The 15,383-nt window shown below is 36.2% G+C and overlaps 3 protein-coding genes across 4 annotated transcripts; all 3 read right to left on the bottom strand.

Annotated features, from left to right (window-relative positions):
* Positions 1-150: 150 nt before the first annotated feature.
* Positions 151-4,244, bottom strand: LOC122055570 (MLO-like protein 1). The gene is made up of 14 exons (XM_042617060.1): positions 3,998-4,244; positions 3,877-3,934; positions 3,570-3,790; positions 2,966-3,082; positions 2,834-2,885; positions 2,603-2,694; positions 2,448-2,522; positions 2,274-2,362; positions 2,154-2,203; positions 1,957-1,997; positions 1,650-1,841; positions 1,474-1,541; positions 756-816; positions 151-673 (listed from the first exon to the last, which is right to left on the bottom strand). The coding sequence occupies exons 1-14, from the start codon at positions 4,133-4,135 to the stop codon at positions 458-460; spliced, it is 1,470 nt and encodes a 489-aa protein (XP_042472994.1). The 5' UTR covers positions 4,136-4,244; the 3' UTR covers positions 151-457.
* Positions 4,245-5,087: 843 nt separating this feature from the next.
* On the bottom strand, positions 5,088-9,456 carry LOC122055567 (E3 ubiquitin-protein ligase CHIP-like). The gene is made up of 8 exons (XM_042617056.1): positions 9,240-9,456; positions 8,818-8,885; positions 8,676-8,739; positions 7,947-8,018; positions 5,962-6,095; positions 5,714-5,858; positions 5,521-5,631; positions 5,088-5,440 (listed from the first exon to the last, which is right to left on the bottom strand). Exons 1-8 carry the CDS (start codon positions 9,345-9,347, stop codon positions 5,312-5,314), a joined length of 831 nt encoding a protein of 276 aa, XP_042472990.1. The 5' UTR covers positions 9,348-9,456; the 3' UTR covers positions 5,088-5,311.
* A 143-nt stretch (positions 9,457-9,599) lies between these two features.
* On the bottom strand, positions 9,600-15,164 carry LOC122055568 (B-box zinc finger protein 22-like). 2 transcript variants are annotated; one of them, XM_042617058.1, is made up of 3 exons: positions 14,923-15,164; positions 14,472-14,754; positions 9,600-10,109 (listed from the first exon to the last, which is right to left on the bottom strand). In XM_042617058.1, the coding sequence occupies exons 2-3, from the start codon at positions 14,682-14,684 to the stop codon at positions 9,747-9,749; spliced, it is 576 nt and encodes a 191-aa protein (XP_042472992.1). In that variant the 5' UTR covers positions 14,685-14,754; positions 14,923-15,164; the 3' UTR covers positions 9,600-9,746. The 2 variants fall into 2 exon arrangements, with proteins under 2 accessions (XP_042472992.1, XP_042472991.1); XM_042617057.1 differs by having other exon boundaries at positions 14,902-15,163.
* Positions 15,165-15,383: the final 219 nt, after the last annotated feature.

The raw sequence follows: 15,383 nt of genomic DNA, 5'->3' as shown, positions 1-15,383 counted from the left end.
TTCATTATTTTAACTGTTTATTCTTGCATAACTTGTATTTTCTTTGAGAATCACATAAACTAGATGTTTGAATTGCTTCTAATAATATATTTCAATCATAGTAAAAACTGTCAAATTCTTCAGAAGCATATTGAGATCAATCAATCAAGATAATAAAAATCTAAAGAAAGCTTGGATATATGGACAAAAACATTGATGTATCTCACTTCCTTAATCTAACAAGTCATCAGCCAAAAATATCAACTTATATATAACAAACAATGTGCATGAGCAAGACTTAACACAAGACAATTAAACCTGGCTAACAAATGCTATCTATTGACACATATTAAGGAAGTGATTTATTATTGCAGTCTACCTGATAGAGAACAATAGATGATCTTGAGGTTGCTCCATCAAGTTTTGCAGTCTTCATTTGCTTCATAATATTGGGTAGTGATGTAGTTGAGATAATATCTCAACCTTCCAATGCAGCATCTTCCTTCACAACAACTCTCTCCAACTGGGGGCTATCATCAAACTTATTGTTTCCATCTGTCGATTCCTTCATGTTCGATTCACCGCCGTCACCACTCATTTTCCTATCTTTCTTGTTCCTTGCACATCTGGCCCAATCGAGAACACCAGCTCGCACATTCTCATTAAATATGGCCATGTTGAATGAGCTCCCCATCTGGATTTTTCAACAAGTTAAAAGACAGTAACTCGATTCATCATTTAAAGAGGAAGGAAATACAGTTTGAAGTTTGTTTCACCTGAGTAACAATGGCATAGAGTGGAAGGGTGCTATAACTGCTAAGGATTTGGACAAGCACACTGGAGAGCAACAAGAAATGAGTTAACATAGACAATATTAGCTCTTATCTAACAGCCTTTTTTAGTTTACAAAGTGCCATCCAGAGTTTTAACATTGTTAAAAATCCGCCTAGATTTCGGCTTTTGTTTACAAAATGCCCAAAGTTTTAGTTTGCTGATTCAGTTTTGCCATAGTTCAGAAAACTTTGAGGGCAAAACTGAAAATTGAAGGTCATTTTGATACTAGGAAACATTTTGACAACAAAATGCTTCTGAGTTTACTCTTTTATCCAAACACCCCTACTAATTTCACCATCATTATTATTGTTATTTTAGGTCTTGCACTTTCACTTTCATAAGTATTGTCGAAATGCCTCCAAAATTGGCAACAATTATATAAGTTTAGGAGATCAAAACGGCAATCATAAGACCCCATGAGCTACACTCTATTTATCTGCATCTAGACTTGGAGATCATTAAAACTATAAAAGGCAGTCCGATACACGAAACTCCTACCAGTGCAGGGTCGAACCATATTGGATCAATTGTACGCAGCCTTATTTTGTATTTTGCAAGAGATTATTTTCACGACTCGAACTCGTGACTTCAAGGACACACATTCTTACAGAAAAAGAGAGATAATAATGGAAAATTCAGAAGAATTTGGCATGCACCAACCAGATGATAAGCCTGGGAACAATGTAGCCTACTTGCTCCATGATGCAGGACTCCATGCCATATGTTGTCTGCATCACCAAAACCATTGCTTTTACTATAGAAAATCCTTCTTTTTTGATATTGAGATCATAAAACCCTCTTCTCGACTCAAACCCTAATAAAATTGTGCTATGTACCAGTTTCCAGAAGAAAATTGCAATCTCAAATGCAACTTGGAACAGCATGAAGTGGATCAAGAACAACACAACTCTTGGATTGTTAAACCAGAATAATTTATCTGAAAGAGTTGCTTTCAAGTGGCCTTCAGCAACCTGACTAACCAGTTCGGCGATCACATGCTCCAATTTGGTGCCAACAGCAAGCAAAAGCTGTAAAGTCATCAGGATGATGATAAGAACCAATTAATTCTCAAATCTGTTTCATGAATGATGTAGGAATCAATCAAACTATCGAACGAAAAGTATGTTCGTGTTATAGACTTACAATAAGGGGCACGAATGATATCCAAAAATATACATGCCAAGCTGCAAGCAGAATAAGAAATGTAAAGAACCATAACAAACAGAAAAAATTCTATAGATTTGTGAGTTCAGGACATAAATGTATAGACTGATTATTAGAATATAATTTTGTGTTTGAAGATAGAGCAATGTGCATTTGAAAATACTTGATGAACACACCTTCGACACCCACCAGCAAGAATATCACAGCGAAAATCCACAAGTACCCACTGCAGAGCACAAGGAACCACATCAAAATAATGAACAAAGAAAATATTTATGAAACCACTAAATTTGAACCTTATGCCAACAACTTGTTTGTAATCAGCTTCAAGGACTCTTATCATATATTTGTAAAAGTCGAACCCCGGGTTTCCTCTACAGTGAGTCTGGAATGAGAAAATGAGGAATCAAATGGAACTATAAGAGCTACTAGTGATTTTGTCTTTAGAATTGCTGAGAAATTGTACACACCATGATGAATCCGTGTCTCATAGTATTGTAATCCGATTTGGTGACGGATCCATAGAATTGCTTAAAAAAAGAATGCTGAAAAAAACAGAATCATAGGTTTGCTATTGATAGGTAGAAAGTTTCATTAGTTGTAAGGAGGAAAATATTTTGCCTACCACCCAACTTAATATCGATGAATCCTTGCTGAATCCCTCGAAACACTTTATGGTGAATTTGCATTTCTGTACATCTCTGATCTTTGGAGGAACTGCACATACTCAATTTTGTTGGTTAATTATTCAGCAAATTCATCTCGGTCAATTCATCTCATGCTTCTTGTTAAAATGTAAGTACAAACATCATTTGAGAAAGCAAAGCATATCAAGATTTCCAAACTTGATTCTTACCGTTCCCCTTCGCTTCGTGGATTGAATCCTCCCAGCTTCTCCATTTGCGCATCTGAAATATGTAAACATCTCAAACTTTTTAGCATGCTGAACAAGCATTTTAGTTGAGAACAAGCGTCGTCAAGTCGTCACCTGCATGATTCCAAGAACCATAGTGATGAGGCTGGACATGACATGAGTGACAGCCAGAACAAAGATGAACATGTGCAGTTCATGAATTGCCTCAACCGACATCAATGGAACTTTTCCCTGGAGGATATTAAGGAAATCATTATCAAATATGGTGAACTTTTGTTCTTTTAATTGCATACAATTAGGAATCAAAATCCATACTTGTAGCTCAAAACTCAAGGATTTCTAGCTCTTGCTAATTGGGTGCAGCCAGAAAAATTTATTCAGCATATTATTTGAGACCAAAGTAAGTGATAACTTTTCCATTAAGTTACAAATTATTAATTCATTTTTATTGTATTTCCATAACTTTCCATAGAATGAATCCAAAATGATTTGCAAAATAGTTTGTGGCCAAAATTTGAGACACAATGAACTTTTTTTAATTCCTAGATTTAACACAAAATGTAACGTGAGTTTGCATCTCCAAAAATATTAAACGTTTTTGAAACCATAAGGATAAAAAAATGACATTTTAGAAAGAGAGTAAAGTATGAGGGGGCAAAATGAAAGTTTCTCAGAAAAAAAAACACAAAGAATTGAAGAAAGTAGAGTCGCAGCTCGCCTGGCTATGGCAGTGGCCGGAAATTTCTCCTCCCCCGGCCAGTAACCTGCGCGCGCCACCGTGATTTCCGCCGGAGGAGGAACCGCCGGCAACGGAGGAAGGCGCATCATTTCCTTTGCAATGGCGCAGCTTACGCGTGATGCCCTCAGGGATGCAGATGCGCTGGATAGGGCCCTGCAGCACCACCAGCAAGAGCGAGATAAACCCCAGCAACATCAACTCTGTCACCAAAGATTCAAAATGAAGCCCTAAAATCTCAAACAAGAAGGAAAAAAAACACTTTTTTCCCAGCAAAATCCGCTTCGACCTTCTTTAATTTTCTGGAGGGCCTCGAAGAGGGGCTTTCGGTTGTTCTTCTGGAGCCCCTGCAAGATCGAATTTTTAGAATCCACCTTCGCCGAAGGAGGGATAGAGAAAGGAGTACAGACCTTGCCGAGACGATGAAGGAAGCGCTCGAAGAGGACGGAGATGAAGACTATAACAGAGCAGACGATGGCGACGAACCATGTCGGAGTTTGCTCCAGCGTTGTGTTCGACTCGTCGCCGCCGCCACCTCCTCCGGCCATGGTTCTCGGTGATTGGAGCAGAGCAAGAGTCAAGAAGACTTGGGACGGCGTGGTCAAAGAAGAAGCTAGTGGAGTTAAAGAGCGCAAGGGAAGCAAGCTTGGCCATGGAGGAGGGAGTCTTTATTAACAGTCCAGACTGTGTTTGAACAGTACTTTTCAACGTTTTTAATGACTCTCAACTCTCAAGTCATTATGGTCAAGACAAGACAGATTACTGTAATGTAGCATTTTTCTAATTTTTTAAACATTTCATTTTCACATTAAATACTCCATCAATTAGCTTTGATAGTAGTACTTGATGATCATACCTTGATTAAAATTTCATTCCAAAGCTAAATATTTTTGTGATTGCATATGTTTGTGATTTCTAGGATTAATGATTTGCTTTTACTTGATAATTTGATTTGAAAAGCAATAACTTTGGATCAAAAGATGAGGAGGAAAAAAAAAAGGTGAAAGAGAGAAAGGAAGGAGAGTGAAAATTGAATGTTTGGCTGAGGAGGAAGGAGAGAAAAGGAGCCTCATCTTCACCTTTTGCTTCGATCGTTATTTTTGTGGGAACAAGGCGTACTGTATATCGTTTAGTAGTTTCCATCAACTTTGTTGCATTTTCTGCATTACAATTCCTTAACAATGTTTACTACGACTTAATAATGTCATCCAACTCTATCCATGCGATCAAAAATATAATCGATTGCCCCACGGACTGACACAAATAATTCATACAGTGATATTACCACACACAAACCCATTTACTTATCTATATCTAACCAAGAGAACCGGCGATACTAAACCATCTCAAATGAACATTATTATCTTTTATAAAACAATATATAATATAATAGAAGGATCAGTTTTAATTTTAAAGGTAAATAGTGTCAAAAAGTTAAATAATAATTTTTAGTACTTTTATATTCTATTTTTTTTAAACAATGAAAACTAAAACTGAAAAAAAAAAAAATCACAAACCAAAGGTCTCCATCGATGATCCATTCTAGCATCTACAACGCTATTTTCAGTAGTTTATCCTATTAAGTCCCCGCATTCCTGCAGTCTGTCTAACTGAACATTTACACCAAAAACAGAACTTCACACCATCAGATTTCAAACTGAACCTGATACCTTCAGTGAAGAATATCAGATTATCGATGTTCTCCCATAAGATCTAGGAAATGATCATTGGTTTGTATTGTATGCCCAAGGATGCTCATCCAGATAGGCTTGCACTGCTGCCTTGATTGCTAGGTTTGGTACCAACTGTTTTCGTTCCAATGGTTCTCTAGTAAATGGATCAAAGTTGCCAACCTACAGATCAAAGAACTCAGCCTCCATCCAGTTTATACACATATACACAGAAGCTCTACTGATAGGAATTTTCAGATTACCTTATCTAAATGTTGCATTATCATAGCTTTTTCATATGTTACACCACTAGGCGCAATTACAGGATCCTGGAAGAGCTGTAGTGTAATCTTACAGCAAAGGTGGTCAGGCACCTGAAAGGCCAAGAGTTTTTTTTTTTTTTATCAATATGGTCTAGAGAAACAGAATGAATTGAGAAGGGATTTGAATGGTTACTTCTGTTGGCATGTTAATAGATGTGGTTTCTCGAAACACTTCATCAAGGAGTTTGAGTTGCTCAATAAGATCATTCCCTGTTTCATTAGACGCTTGAAAATCATGAAGAAAATGATATTCTCTCAAAGCTTTTTCACAAGATTCCCTGGAACATAAGTGAATGTTTGGTTTATACTAAAACTTGATCAAACCTGTCCTTTACTGGAAGGAAATTGAGATTGATACAATTTTAAAGAACTGCTACGTACTTGAGATTTAACAGCTTCAAATCATGCTTGCTGAACAATAATTCCCATTCACTGTATTTCGCTTTGGCAAGAATCTCACGGATCTCCATCACTTGCTCACTTTGTTGTTTATGATTTCCTTCAATGTTCAAGGCCTACATAGCAAAGTAACTGTAACTATCTTACTGAAATATTGAGATGGTTAAAATTAAACCAAAAGCACCAATGAAATCAATAACAACTTTGAAAAACATAAAACTGAAACTGATATTCTATGAGTATACTCATGATTATTGACTATTTAATTCTAGTACAAAAGAGAAAAAAACACCTAAAAAATTAGAATTGCACTTCTGATCCTTTAAACAGCATCAGCTAGAATTGCTTATCTCAATAGAAAAAAAGTTACGCTGATATCAACATATATCCGGCTAGAAGTTATGTTGTATGTTTCATTTAATACTGAAAAATCTAAAATAAGGCTAGACAATCTAATATTCTGCTTCTTTAACTCATCTATCTCAAGTGGTTCAAGTGAATACACCATTTCTCCTCAATGTCTCTGAAGACAATACATCATTTCTCAGCTCTTTTGCCTTGATATTAAGCATAATGTGTCTTGCATCTCAGTCAAATTAATCCACTGACTATATGTAATAATCTCCTTCTATTGAGCATGTCTGTACTTTCAGCCTGAAAACCAAATAACTAAAAATATGACATCAATTTGTTCTTCCTCAACTTGAACACTGTAAGCACTGCAATCATTGATGAGGTCACAATGGTAGGTCAGTACCAAACTATTAATTTTCAGACGAGTTCCTTTTCTTGTCATCCCCACATGTCAATGAATGCAGATCTTGGCTTGTAAATTGCAAAGATACTATTTTATTTGATACTACAAGGAGCTTAATTAGTAACCAATCTTACTTTCCTGTGTTAGCATTTCCTCATATATTATCCGTTTCTAATATCGAACTTGTTAATTTTTAGTATATACAACTTAAGTTAGCACTCAAGGTAGCTTGGGTAGATCACGTTAGTTGGGTATTATCTGTGGGAAGTGTGGAGTATGGATGTGCATAAAGAATGAACTTTGCCATCACCAGGTCATGAACCAATCATTTAACATTAATTTAATGTTGACAGCCTCCGCTTTACTGCTTATCGCCTAGGCGCCAAGCAATGCCTTAATCGCCGCCTACAGCCTTGAACCACTTTTCAATAGCTTGATGGCGAACCCAGTTTGTAGCTTCTTATCTGCACTCTCTTGCTATTTTGAAAATTCACAAGGAAGCTCTTTCCTCGATTTGTTATATTTAGATGGAAGCTTCTTTCATTTACTTCACACTTGACTTATTCAAGTTGGTTATCAGGGGGACTCCATAGACAATTTTGATAAAATAATCGTGACTCTATGACTAAAAATAATGCCAAAACTAGACAAATAAGAGCACAAGTCAAAATACTAGGCCAAAATCACTGAGATATACCACTGGAACAACCATTGCAACAGAAATGAGCGAAGGGAAACCGACCATGCTCACAACCCAACAGTTAAAACTATGAAGTACGGTTATGCAGATCCTTTAACACAGTAAATTTTAACAAGTTTAATAAAGAAAGTGGAAAACTTTGTATGAAATAGTTGATGTTTATCACCTTAGTGAACCTCCCCAATTCCAAAATCATATTTTACTGGGGTGTTAAACTGCAATTGCCAATTTCATTCAACTACATGATTAACAAAAGATATTTCAAATCTAAACTTCAATAGATTAATAAAAATTGAATATTTTTCTTTTCCCAATTCCACAAGGGTAGGATTTTCACTGATGACCATGTGACTGAAGACAATTGTAATGTAATTTTAAGGTGCAGAAGCTGAAATGGGGCATGGATTGTTTGACAAATTATGCAAAAAAAAATCAAGTTCCACGTTTGGCATCAAATCCTGACTAGTCTAGAAACTATTCACCGTTATAGTTAGATAATACGATGCTAACCTTCTGCAGTTCTTTAATGCCTCCAGCAAAATCCTGCAACTCCACTAATGCAACTCCTAAGATATAGTGAGCCTGCATGTCAAATCTGGTTTAGAACAAACTAAGATATAAACAATGACTTTTAGACAAGTCCAAAATGTCAAGTAAGAAATATAGATACCAGACAAGGGTTAAGAGAAAAACTTTACTACTCAAATAAATATATATTTTTTTAAAAAAGGGTAACCATGAATTTAGATATTTAGCCATTAAATATCTTGTGCATCTGCACTCACATCATAGATACAACTTATAGCTTTCCTAGGATTAACTTGTTTTGTCCTATAACTACCCTATAAGACTGAACAGGAAAATTATTGTGACTCACTTTAGTGATGGAGCATAAACTATATGTTTAGAAAACAGTTTTCGGATGATGTGAGTCAAATCTACTTGAATATCTCAGATTTACAAAGATTGGACCAATGAATATGCATTATGGCAATCAAATAGTCATTTACATTAGGCTTTCAGTATTTTTGAGGGGCAATTACCAACAGCTTTCTGCAATGAAATGTAGAAGATGATAAAGAACATTTTGCGTTTTTTCAAGCACAGATGTAAGAAGAAATCATCACAACTATCATAAAAACGCAAGATAAATTTGACTACAAACATACATAACGCAACATTCGCTGAAACCTTAAAGCAATCAAAAGAACGGCCATAAAAGCAAGGATACAGGATCACCTTGGAGTATCTACTGTCAAGTTCAATTGCTCTCCTTGAATCAGACTCAACCTTAGTCCACTGTCTATCAAACCCAACAAGCATAACTGATAACAGCAAGCTGAAGAATAATTGACAATGAAAAAAAGGAAATTATACAGACCTCAATTTCCTATAGCAGATAGCTCGGTTTGCATAGTATTTTGCAACTCTTGGGCAAAGAGTTATAGCCTGAAAACTCGAATGCCAAAATACAAATTATGCCGAGAAGAATTAAGGAGCATACAATAGAAAGCCAATGAAGAAAACATTGTAACAAACAAGTGGAAATTTCATAAGAAACCAGAGCTCTGTATGATAATTTTGACACAGGATCTACCATGCCTAAAAAATAACGAAACGATGGAAATTCAAACCTCAAAAAAAAAAAAAAAAAAAAAATGGGGCCATCAAGACAGAACAGATTACATCGAACAACAACGGACAAGTAATCCCCCGCTGAACCAGTAACAACAGAAAGCTGAAGAGCGGATCGCGGCGAATCGAAACGAAGGGGAAATGTAAATAAGAAAAGGCCAATTTTACCTCGGTGTAAGCTTCAATGGCAGCAAGGAAACGCTTTTTCCCGACGAAGGCCTTGCCTGACTCATTGAGAAGCTCGGCTTGATCCGAGGCCGCCAGCGCCATCGCCATCGTCTTCTCCTCCGCTCACCAGATTAGGAAGCGGAGAAACACGATCGGCGTAGGGCAGCGAGGCGGACGAAGGAGCAAGGGGCAGGGGAGAGATAAAAGGAATCCGGAGCATTTATTAGAAAAATGGAACTTAATTTATTTTTAATATTGTTTTCAAAAAAAAAGAAAAGATTTTTTTTTTTGAAATTTAAACGCCGGACCGATTTCCCGGCCCTTTGTATTTTATAATTTATATTGCGTTAGTATTTATAGATAAATTTTAAGTACATGATAAATGTTTTTTATATAAAAAGGTATAATTTTTTAATACAAAATTAAAAGCAGTCAAGATTCAAGAAAGGATCAATCGGACGGTTAAACAACTTCCAATCATTTCGTTCAACTTCCCTGGATCGGGTTTTAGCTGGATGAACCTGGCCCCGATAACCCGTAAGGATCGAATTCGAAACTGTCGAGAAACTCATTCCAAGGCCACTGCGTCTTAAAATCCTCTTGAAGTTTCTTGTCTGCAATGGAATCAGTGGGCACGACGGATGCAAGAGGGATGCTGCTGCTGTTGTTAGTGTTTGTGCTGTTGCCGTCGCTGCAACTGTTGTTAATGTCGAAACCATGGGTGCGATGGTGTTCGAGCGCAACTCGCACACCAGTGATCAGGAAACGCTGATGCGAAGAAGCATGGGGGCTGGCTGTGTGGATGGCCACGTCGCACTGCCGACACAGCAATGCTCGGTCCTCCAAGCAGAAGAAGTACCCAGGTTTCTCCTGTATTGACAGTAATAAATGGAATTGTCAAGCCATTCGTATTACAGCATGATGAGATATTACAACAGCATTTGTCTATGTTTGATAGTAGAGAATAGAATGAAAAGGAAAAGAATTATAAGTGAATGACTTGTTCCATTAAAATATTGATCGGCCAATGTAATGAAATAGCTAAATGAAGCGATTCATTTCTGTGATGCTCATTCCATTAAAATATTTGGTCGGCCAATGTAATGAAATATCTAAATGAAGTGATTCATGATCTGTGATGTTGTGTGCAAAAGATTTTTATATATTTGTATAATAGTATGATATTATCTATTTTAGGTCGAAACTTTCATTGCTTTGTTTTTGAACTTTACCTAAGGTCTCATACCAATATAAATATCCTACATCCTTTTAAACTCATGATCTTTACCAAACATTTCCAATATGAAATTTTGATTGAATCCTAATAATACTCCCCTCAAACGAAAGACCATAATTACTCTCATGGTCCGGACCTCTCTGTGAGCATCCGACTACAATTTCTCTCATAGTTCGGGCCTCTCCGCGAGCATTCGGTCATCCTGATATGCTCTGGCCCTCCTCGCGAGCATTCCGTCATCCTGACTTACTCCAGGTCTCCCCGCAAGCATTCAGTCACCTTGACCTATTTCGGGGTCTTCCTGTAAACATCCAATCAACCTGACCTACCCCAAGTCCACCCTTAACTTTGTTTAAGGCCGCCTTATATGACATCTGGTTTGGATCATGATTCTGATACCATTTGTTGTGCCTAACGAATGTTCACGTATTTCTATAATAACATGATATTGTTCACTTTAGGCCTAGGCCCTCATGACTTTACTCTTAACCTCTACTCAAAAGACCTCATACTAATGAAGATATCCTATATACTTTTAAACCTATTATCTTTATCAAATCCTTTTAATATATATAAAACTTTAATTGAATCCCAACAGCTTAGCTCATTGGCTCATCCAACTTAGGTTAGTCCATCCAATTCACCTAACTTAGACAACGAGTCCAATTGCTCAATATATCTAGTCAATTTTACCCTCTTAACTAAATTAGCTCATCTGGTCTGCCTATTCGATCTACTTTGTCAACCTAACCTATTTGATCTTCTTTGCCATGCTTATCTGCCTCACTTGATTCATCAACTCTACTAATCCATCTAGCCCGATCAATTTGTTCTCCTCGTTGGATTTTTTGAATTTGTTCAATTTTCTTAATCTATTAGGTGTATCCAGCAGTTTACTCTACCAACTCCTGTCATCTTTAAAACCCCATCCACAGGATCTTGCTCAATTGGCCCAACTAACTCGGTCAACTCAATTTGTTGGTCTAGTCAATCATCCATCTTATTTAGCTATATTTTAATTTTAAACTAGGGAACTGGAGCCATTTATGTTGATATATGACTATTTAACCTTAAATTTATCTATCTAAATATTGGAATAAAGTTATATATAGAGGAGATTATCCATTCTCATCCAATTACCCTATCAAACATGGCTTTAGAGTATGAAGAAGCTATTTTGCAAGAAACCAAGCAAATGAAACACAGAGCAACTAATTTAGATAGAAGTGGAAGATTATTAATTTAGGAAATGACAATTGAAAGGCCGAACAAATCTAACAATTAAGCTTTCAAGTAAGAAGCCTCCAAATTGCAACCTTGTCTAACATTAAATATTCTATTTCTCTCCTAAAAATGTAAACATGTAACTATATACTGAACTTTAAAGAATTATTGTATTTCTCAAGGAAAACATTTTAAAAAAATAAATGAATTCTTAGAGTAGGAGTCTTCAAGTCTATGCCTAATGGAACTTCATACCTAACAAATTCTTAAGGCATATTCTAGAAAACCACTAAGTAAGCATTTTATCACGACTTGACTTTGTTCACGACTAATCTCATATCACACTTCTTAATACCATCTCCTTGGATTAGGTGTTTGAATGCATGGTTGTGGCAAGTGGACCACTTTAATGGATGAATGGTTTCAATTATCCAAACAGTCACTGTCTTATGTCTGTCAGCTTTATATGCGGACACTATTTATGAAGCCCAAGCGCCTAGCATAGACATTATTTCTCCTTTATGAATTCAGTATCTGATTATCGCATCAACATTTGACATGATGTGACGGTTTTTGAATTTGCTTTGATTTTTAGGAAGAAAACCACCGAAGCACATTAGCACAACCAGCCTAATCAGCTACACATTTATTGTATCATAAATTACTTTCCTGCATAGAAATAGATTTTCCATAGACCGTAGGCTTCACATCATCACAGAAGAATTCCTTGTCTTCTTTTTAACTTAAAAATTGAGTTTGTATGCAAGAAAACATAGAAAAAGGTGCAGCACTCAAGCTGGAGATCCAATTTCTTAATGCGTTGATACAGAAAAATGCATACATAATGGACTGAAAAGGCAAAAGAAATCAGGAAAATTTTCCAAAATCTGTCTGACTGAGAGAGATTGAAGTTTAATATCCTCAAAGAGAAGTTGCTAATTAATGTAATTAAGAACATGATACGAAGGTGCAAAATTTGTAAGAGAAAAAATAAAATGGCTATCAGGCATGATGACTGCACTGTGATTCTGTATAATATATATAGTTGACATCATCATCACCATCACGAAGTATTTGTTCAAACTATCAAGGTCAGCTACATAACTCATATTCCTCCATTAAGCACGATGGATGACTATATCAACAATAATATGCAAGCCAATTAAATCATATTGACTAGAGTTTTGTTTCCACTCTATGCCTATATCACCTTCGATACCTCTTAGCTATAAAATATTTTGACCAGCTTTGAACATATCCATATCATCATATACCTATTTTTCTTATTTATCATCAATCTATTGGAGCTATACCTGATTGCTCCATAATAATATTTTTTCCATTAATCTAAAATAACCATCTTCACATTCTCATATAAACAATCTTGCATCAATAAATTAGTGGACTCCATTTTTTTTCTTTTTCTTTTTTTTTTTCTTTGAAAAAAGGACCACTTCCTGTCCTCTAAAGACAAACCCCCTTAAAAAATGGTAAAGTGAAAATGAATAGACTTTAATGACTTTGCGGCCAAAAGTACCATATTAAATACAGCAGTTGGAGTGGTATGGGGGCAAGCAAAGATTTAATTTTTGATCTTCATTCACTTGTAATAAGTTTTTTTTTAACTCATCCCGTCCAATAAGCATGTTGTGAAGCAAGAAAAATTACTTCTCTTATTGCTAAATCACTAAAAGCACTAAGTTAACAAAAAAGATTATGGGGTAAGTGGGGCGAACACGAACAAGCGAGTGAAATAGATGGTTGGATGACATACTAAAGCATGTTAACAAATTGAATGAAACATACAGATAAAATAAGAAAGAGAAGAGCGAAACTTTAGTACTAAAGAGAAGATAAAAACCTCGTAAGTGTAAGTGTGACATTCAGTCTTACAACCCCAAGTATAATTGTTGTCATTTTTACTACCAGCATGACAGTGAGGGAACCTATCTAAAGGAAAGTTTAACAGTGCATTTTTATGTCAGTATTTATATATCAAAAAATGAACTTAATATTTTATTCATTTTCTTAAACTTCCTATGTCAATATATAATTTTTAGATATCAATAAAGTATAATTTTGCACTTCTTAGGATTTTCAAACTTTTCTTCTTATCTGATACAAGAAACAAATGTATTTTACTTATTCAAACCTTTTTTTGTTTACTTTCTGGTGGACATTGATCATATCAGATCAACCAATACCTAGGTCTTATGCAAGATTATATCAATTTCTTCCCAATTCACTCCTGATTCCTTCTCAATTCACCTATGATTCCATTGGTTACATAATCATTTCTATGTCATTGTTGAAGCTAGAATGTTCCAGGAGTCTCACATGGACAAGTCTCTTTCTTAACATCTTGAGTGTTTTTTTTTGTCAACTTTAACATGGTATCAGAATAAAGTTTAGGGTTCAAAGCCTGCGTGTCTCAAAAAAAGGCACTTACCTCTGAGTTATCATGAGCATGGGGCCATTTTAAAGTTAAGATACTGCATGCCCATTAGTCCCACATGAGCAAGTGGGATGGCCTAATATATAAACATTAGTCTCTTTCTTAACAACTGGTTGAGCATTTAGGTTAGTGGTTAGCCAATCAACTTTAACTGTTATTAAATCAATATATAATTCCACAGAATATTCTATGATCAATAAAAATATCCAATACCAAACTCATAATGACTAACACAGCAACCAATTACATGGCCAACTATACCTCTATAGCAGATAAATATATTCCAATGGAAAAAGATCTAAGAGAGGTGACAAACCTGGCAAATATCACAAGTAGGGATTTGCAAAGATGAATTAGTAGCGGCAGCAGAGTTGGAGCTGGCAAGGAGCAGGGGCACTCGCTGGTGCTTCCCGGCAAGCTTATTGGCGGCGTGGATCTTCTCGTCGCAGCCCCAGCAGAGAGCCGCCTCGTCGGCACAACAGACCACCGCCGCCGCTGCCCTCTCGCACACATCGCACAGTACCTTCATGGAAGACCACTCTCCTCCCTCCAGTGCAACCAATCAAGCATCGCCTCCCTGGGGTCGCAACTCACTTAACCTGACCAAAAAGTGAGCAGATCCACCAGAATAACCAATAAAAGGGAACTTAATTTTCCAAAACCAGGAGATCAAAACACGATTTTTCTTGCAAGTATCGTTTTTTATAATTATGAAAACATTGGTTCGAGCAAATAGGAAAACGTACGATGCATCAAAGTTGCTACACCTTGCTCTTCTCTCTATAGATTTCCGACTTTCGATTTCCGATTACCTCGCAAGCAGGCTTCTCACTCGAGATCACGACTATTTTCTAGCTAGAGAACGCGAATCCCTGCAATGAGCAGCGGAACGCAATGGCCTTGGGGAGGTCGGTTTAGGGATTCGAATAGAACAGGAAAATGGGGAGTTTTACTTTTAAATAGCGAGGTTAGGTGGGGAGAAGAAGAAAGGGAAGGATGTTGAAAGAAAGAACAATGCGAAAGAGATTCCTGTGCTGTGACATGACAGCGTGGGCGTTTGGAACAGGATGCTTTATTATTATATTATTTAATAACACATGTAAATGTTAATTAAAATCAAATATAAAAATTTAAAAACCCTCTTTATATATTAAAAGGCACTTATTAAAAATAATTTTTTCCATAAAATAATAATTATGACTATAAGAAATAAAGAGACTTTCAAAAT

Source organism: Zingiber officinale, chromosome 3B (genome assembly GCF_018446385.1).
Source record: "Zingiber officinale cultivar Zhangliang chromosome 3B, Zo_v1.1, whole genome shotgun sequence".
NCBI lineage: Eukaryota > Viridiplantae > Streptophyta > Magnoliopsida > Zingiberales > Zingiberaceae > Zingiber > Zingiber officinale.
The sequence above is the reverse complement of the archived record's forward strand: the minus strand, read 5'-3'. Positions and strand labels throughout refer to the sequence as shown.

What these genes read in the sequence shown, in the direction of transcription:
- LOC122055570 (XM_042617060.1), bottom strand. Translation starts at nt 4,135, where the DNA reads ATGGCCGGAGGAGGTGGCGGCGGCGACGAGTCGAACACAACGCTGGAG. An exon ending in CCTCCAGAAAATTAAAGAAG is followed by an intron (nt 3,791 to 3,876) that starts GTCGAAGCGGAT and finishes CTTTGGTGACAG; the next exon opens with AGTTGATGTTGCTGGGGTTT. An exon ending in TGGTTCTTGGAATCATGCAG is followed by an intron (nt 2,886 to 2,965) that starts GTGACGACTTGA and finishes TACATATTTCAG; the next exon opens with ATGCGCAAATGGAGAAGCTG.
- LOC122055567 (XM_042617056.1), bottom strand. Translation starts at nt 9,347, where the DNA reads ATGGCGATGGCGCTGGCGGCCTCGGATCAAGCCGAGCTTCTCAATGAG. An exon ending in GCATTAAAGAACTGCAGAAG is followed by an intron (nt 6,096 to 7,946) that starts GTTAGCATCGTA and finishes TTTGCTATGTAG; the next exon opens with GCCTTGAACATTGAAGGAAA. An exon ending in TTGAAGCTGTTAAATCTCAA is followed by an intron (nt 5,859 to 5,961) that starts GTACGTAGCAGT and finishes CTTATGTTCCAG; the next exon opens with GGAATCTTGTGAAAAAGCTT.
- LOC122055568 (XM_042617058.1), bottom strand. Translation starts at nt 14,684, where the DNA reads ATGAAGGTACTGTGCGATGTGTGCGAGAGGGCAGCGGCGGCGGTGGTC. An exon ending in CTACTTGTGATATTTGCCAG is followed by an intron (nt 10,110 to 14,471) that starts GTTTGTCACCTC and finishes CTGTCAATACAG; the next exon opens with GAGAAACCTGGGTACTTCTT.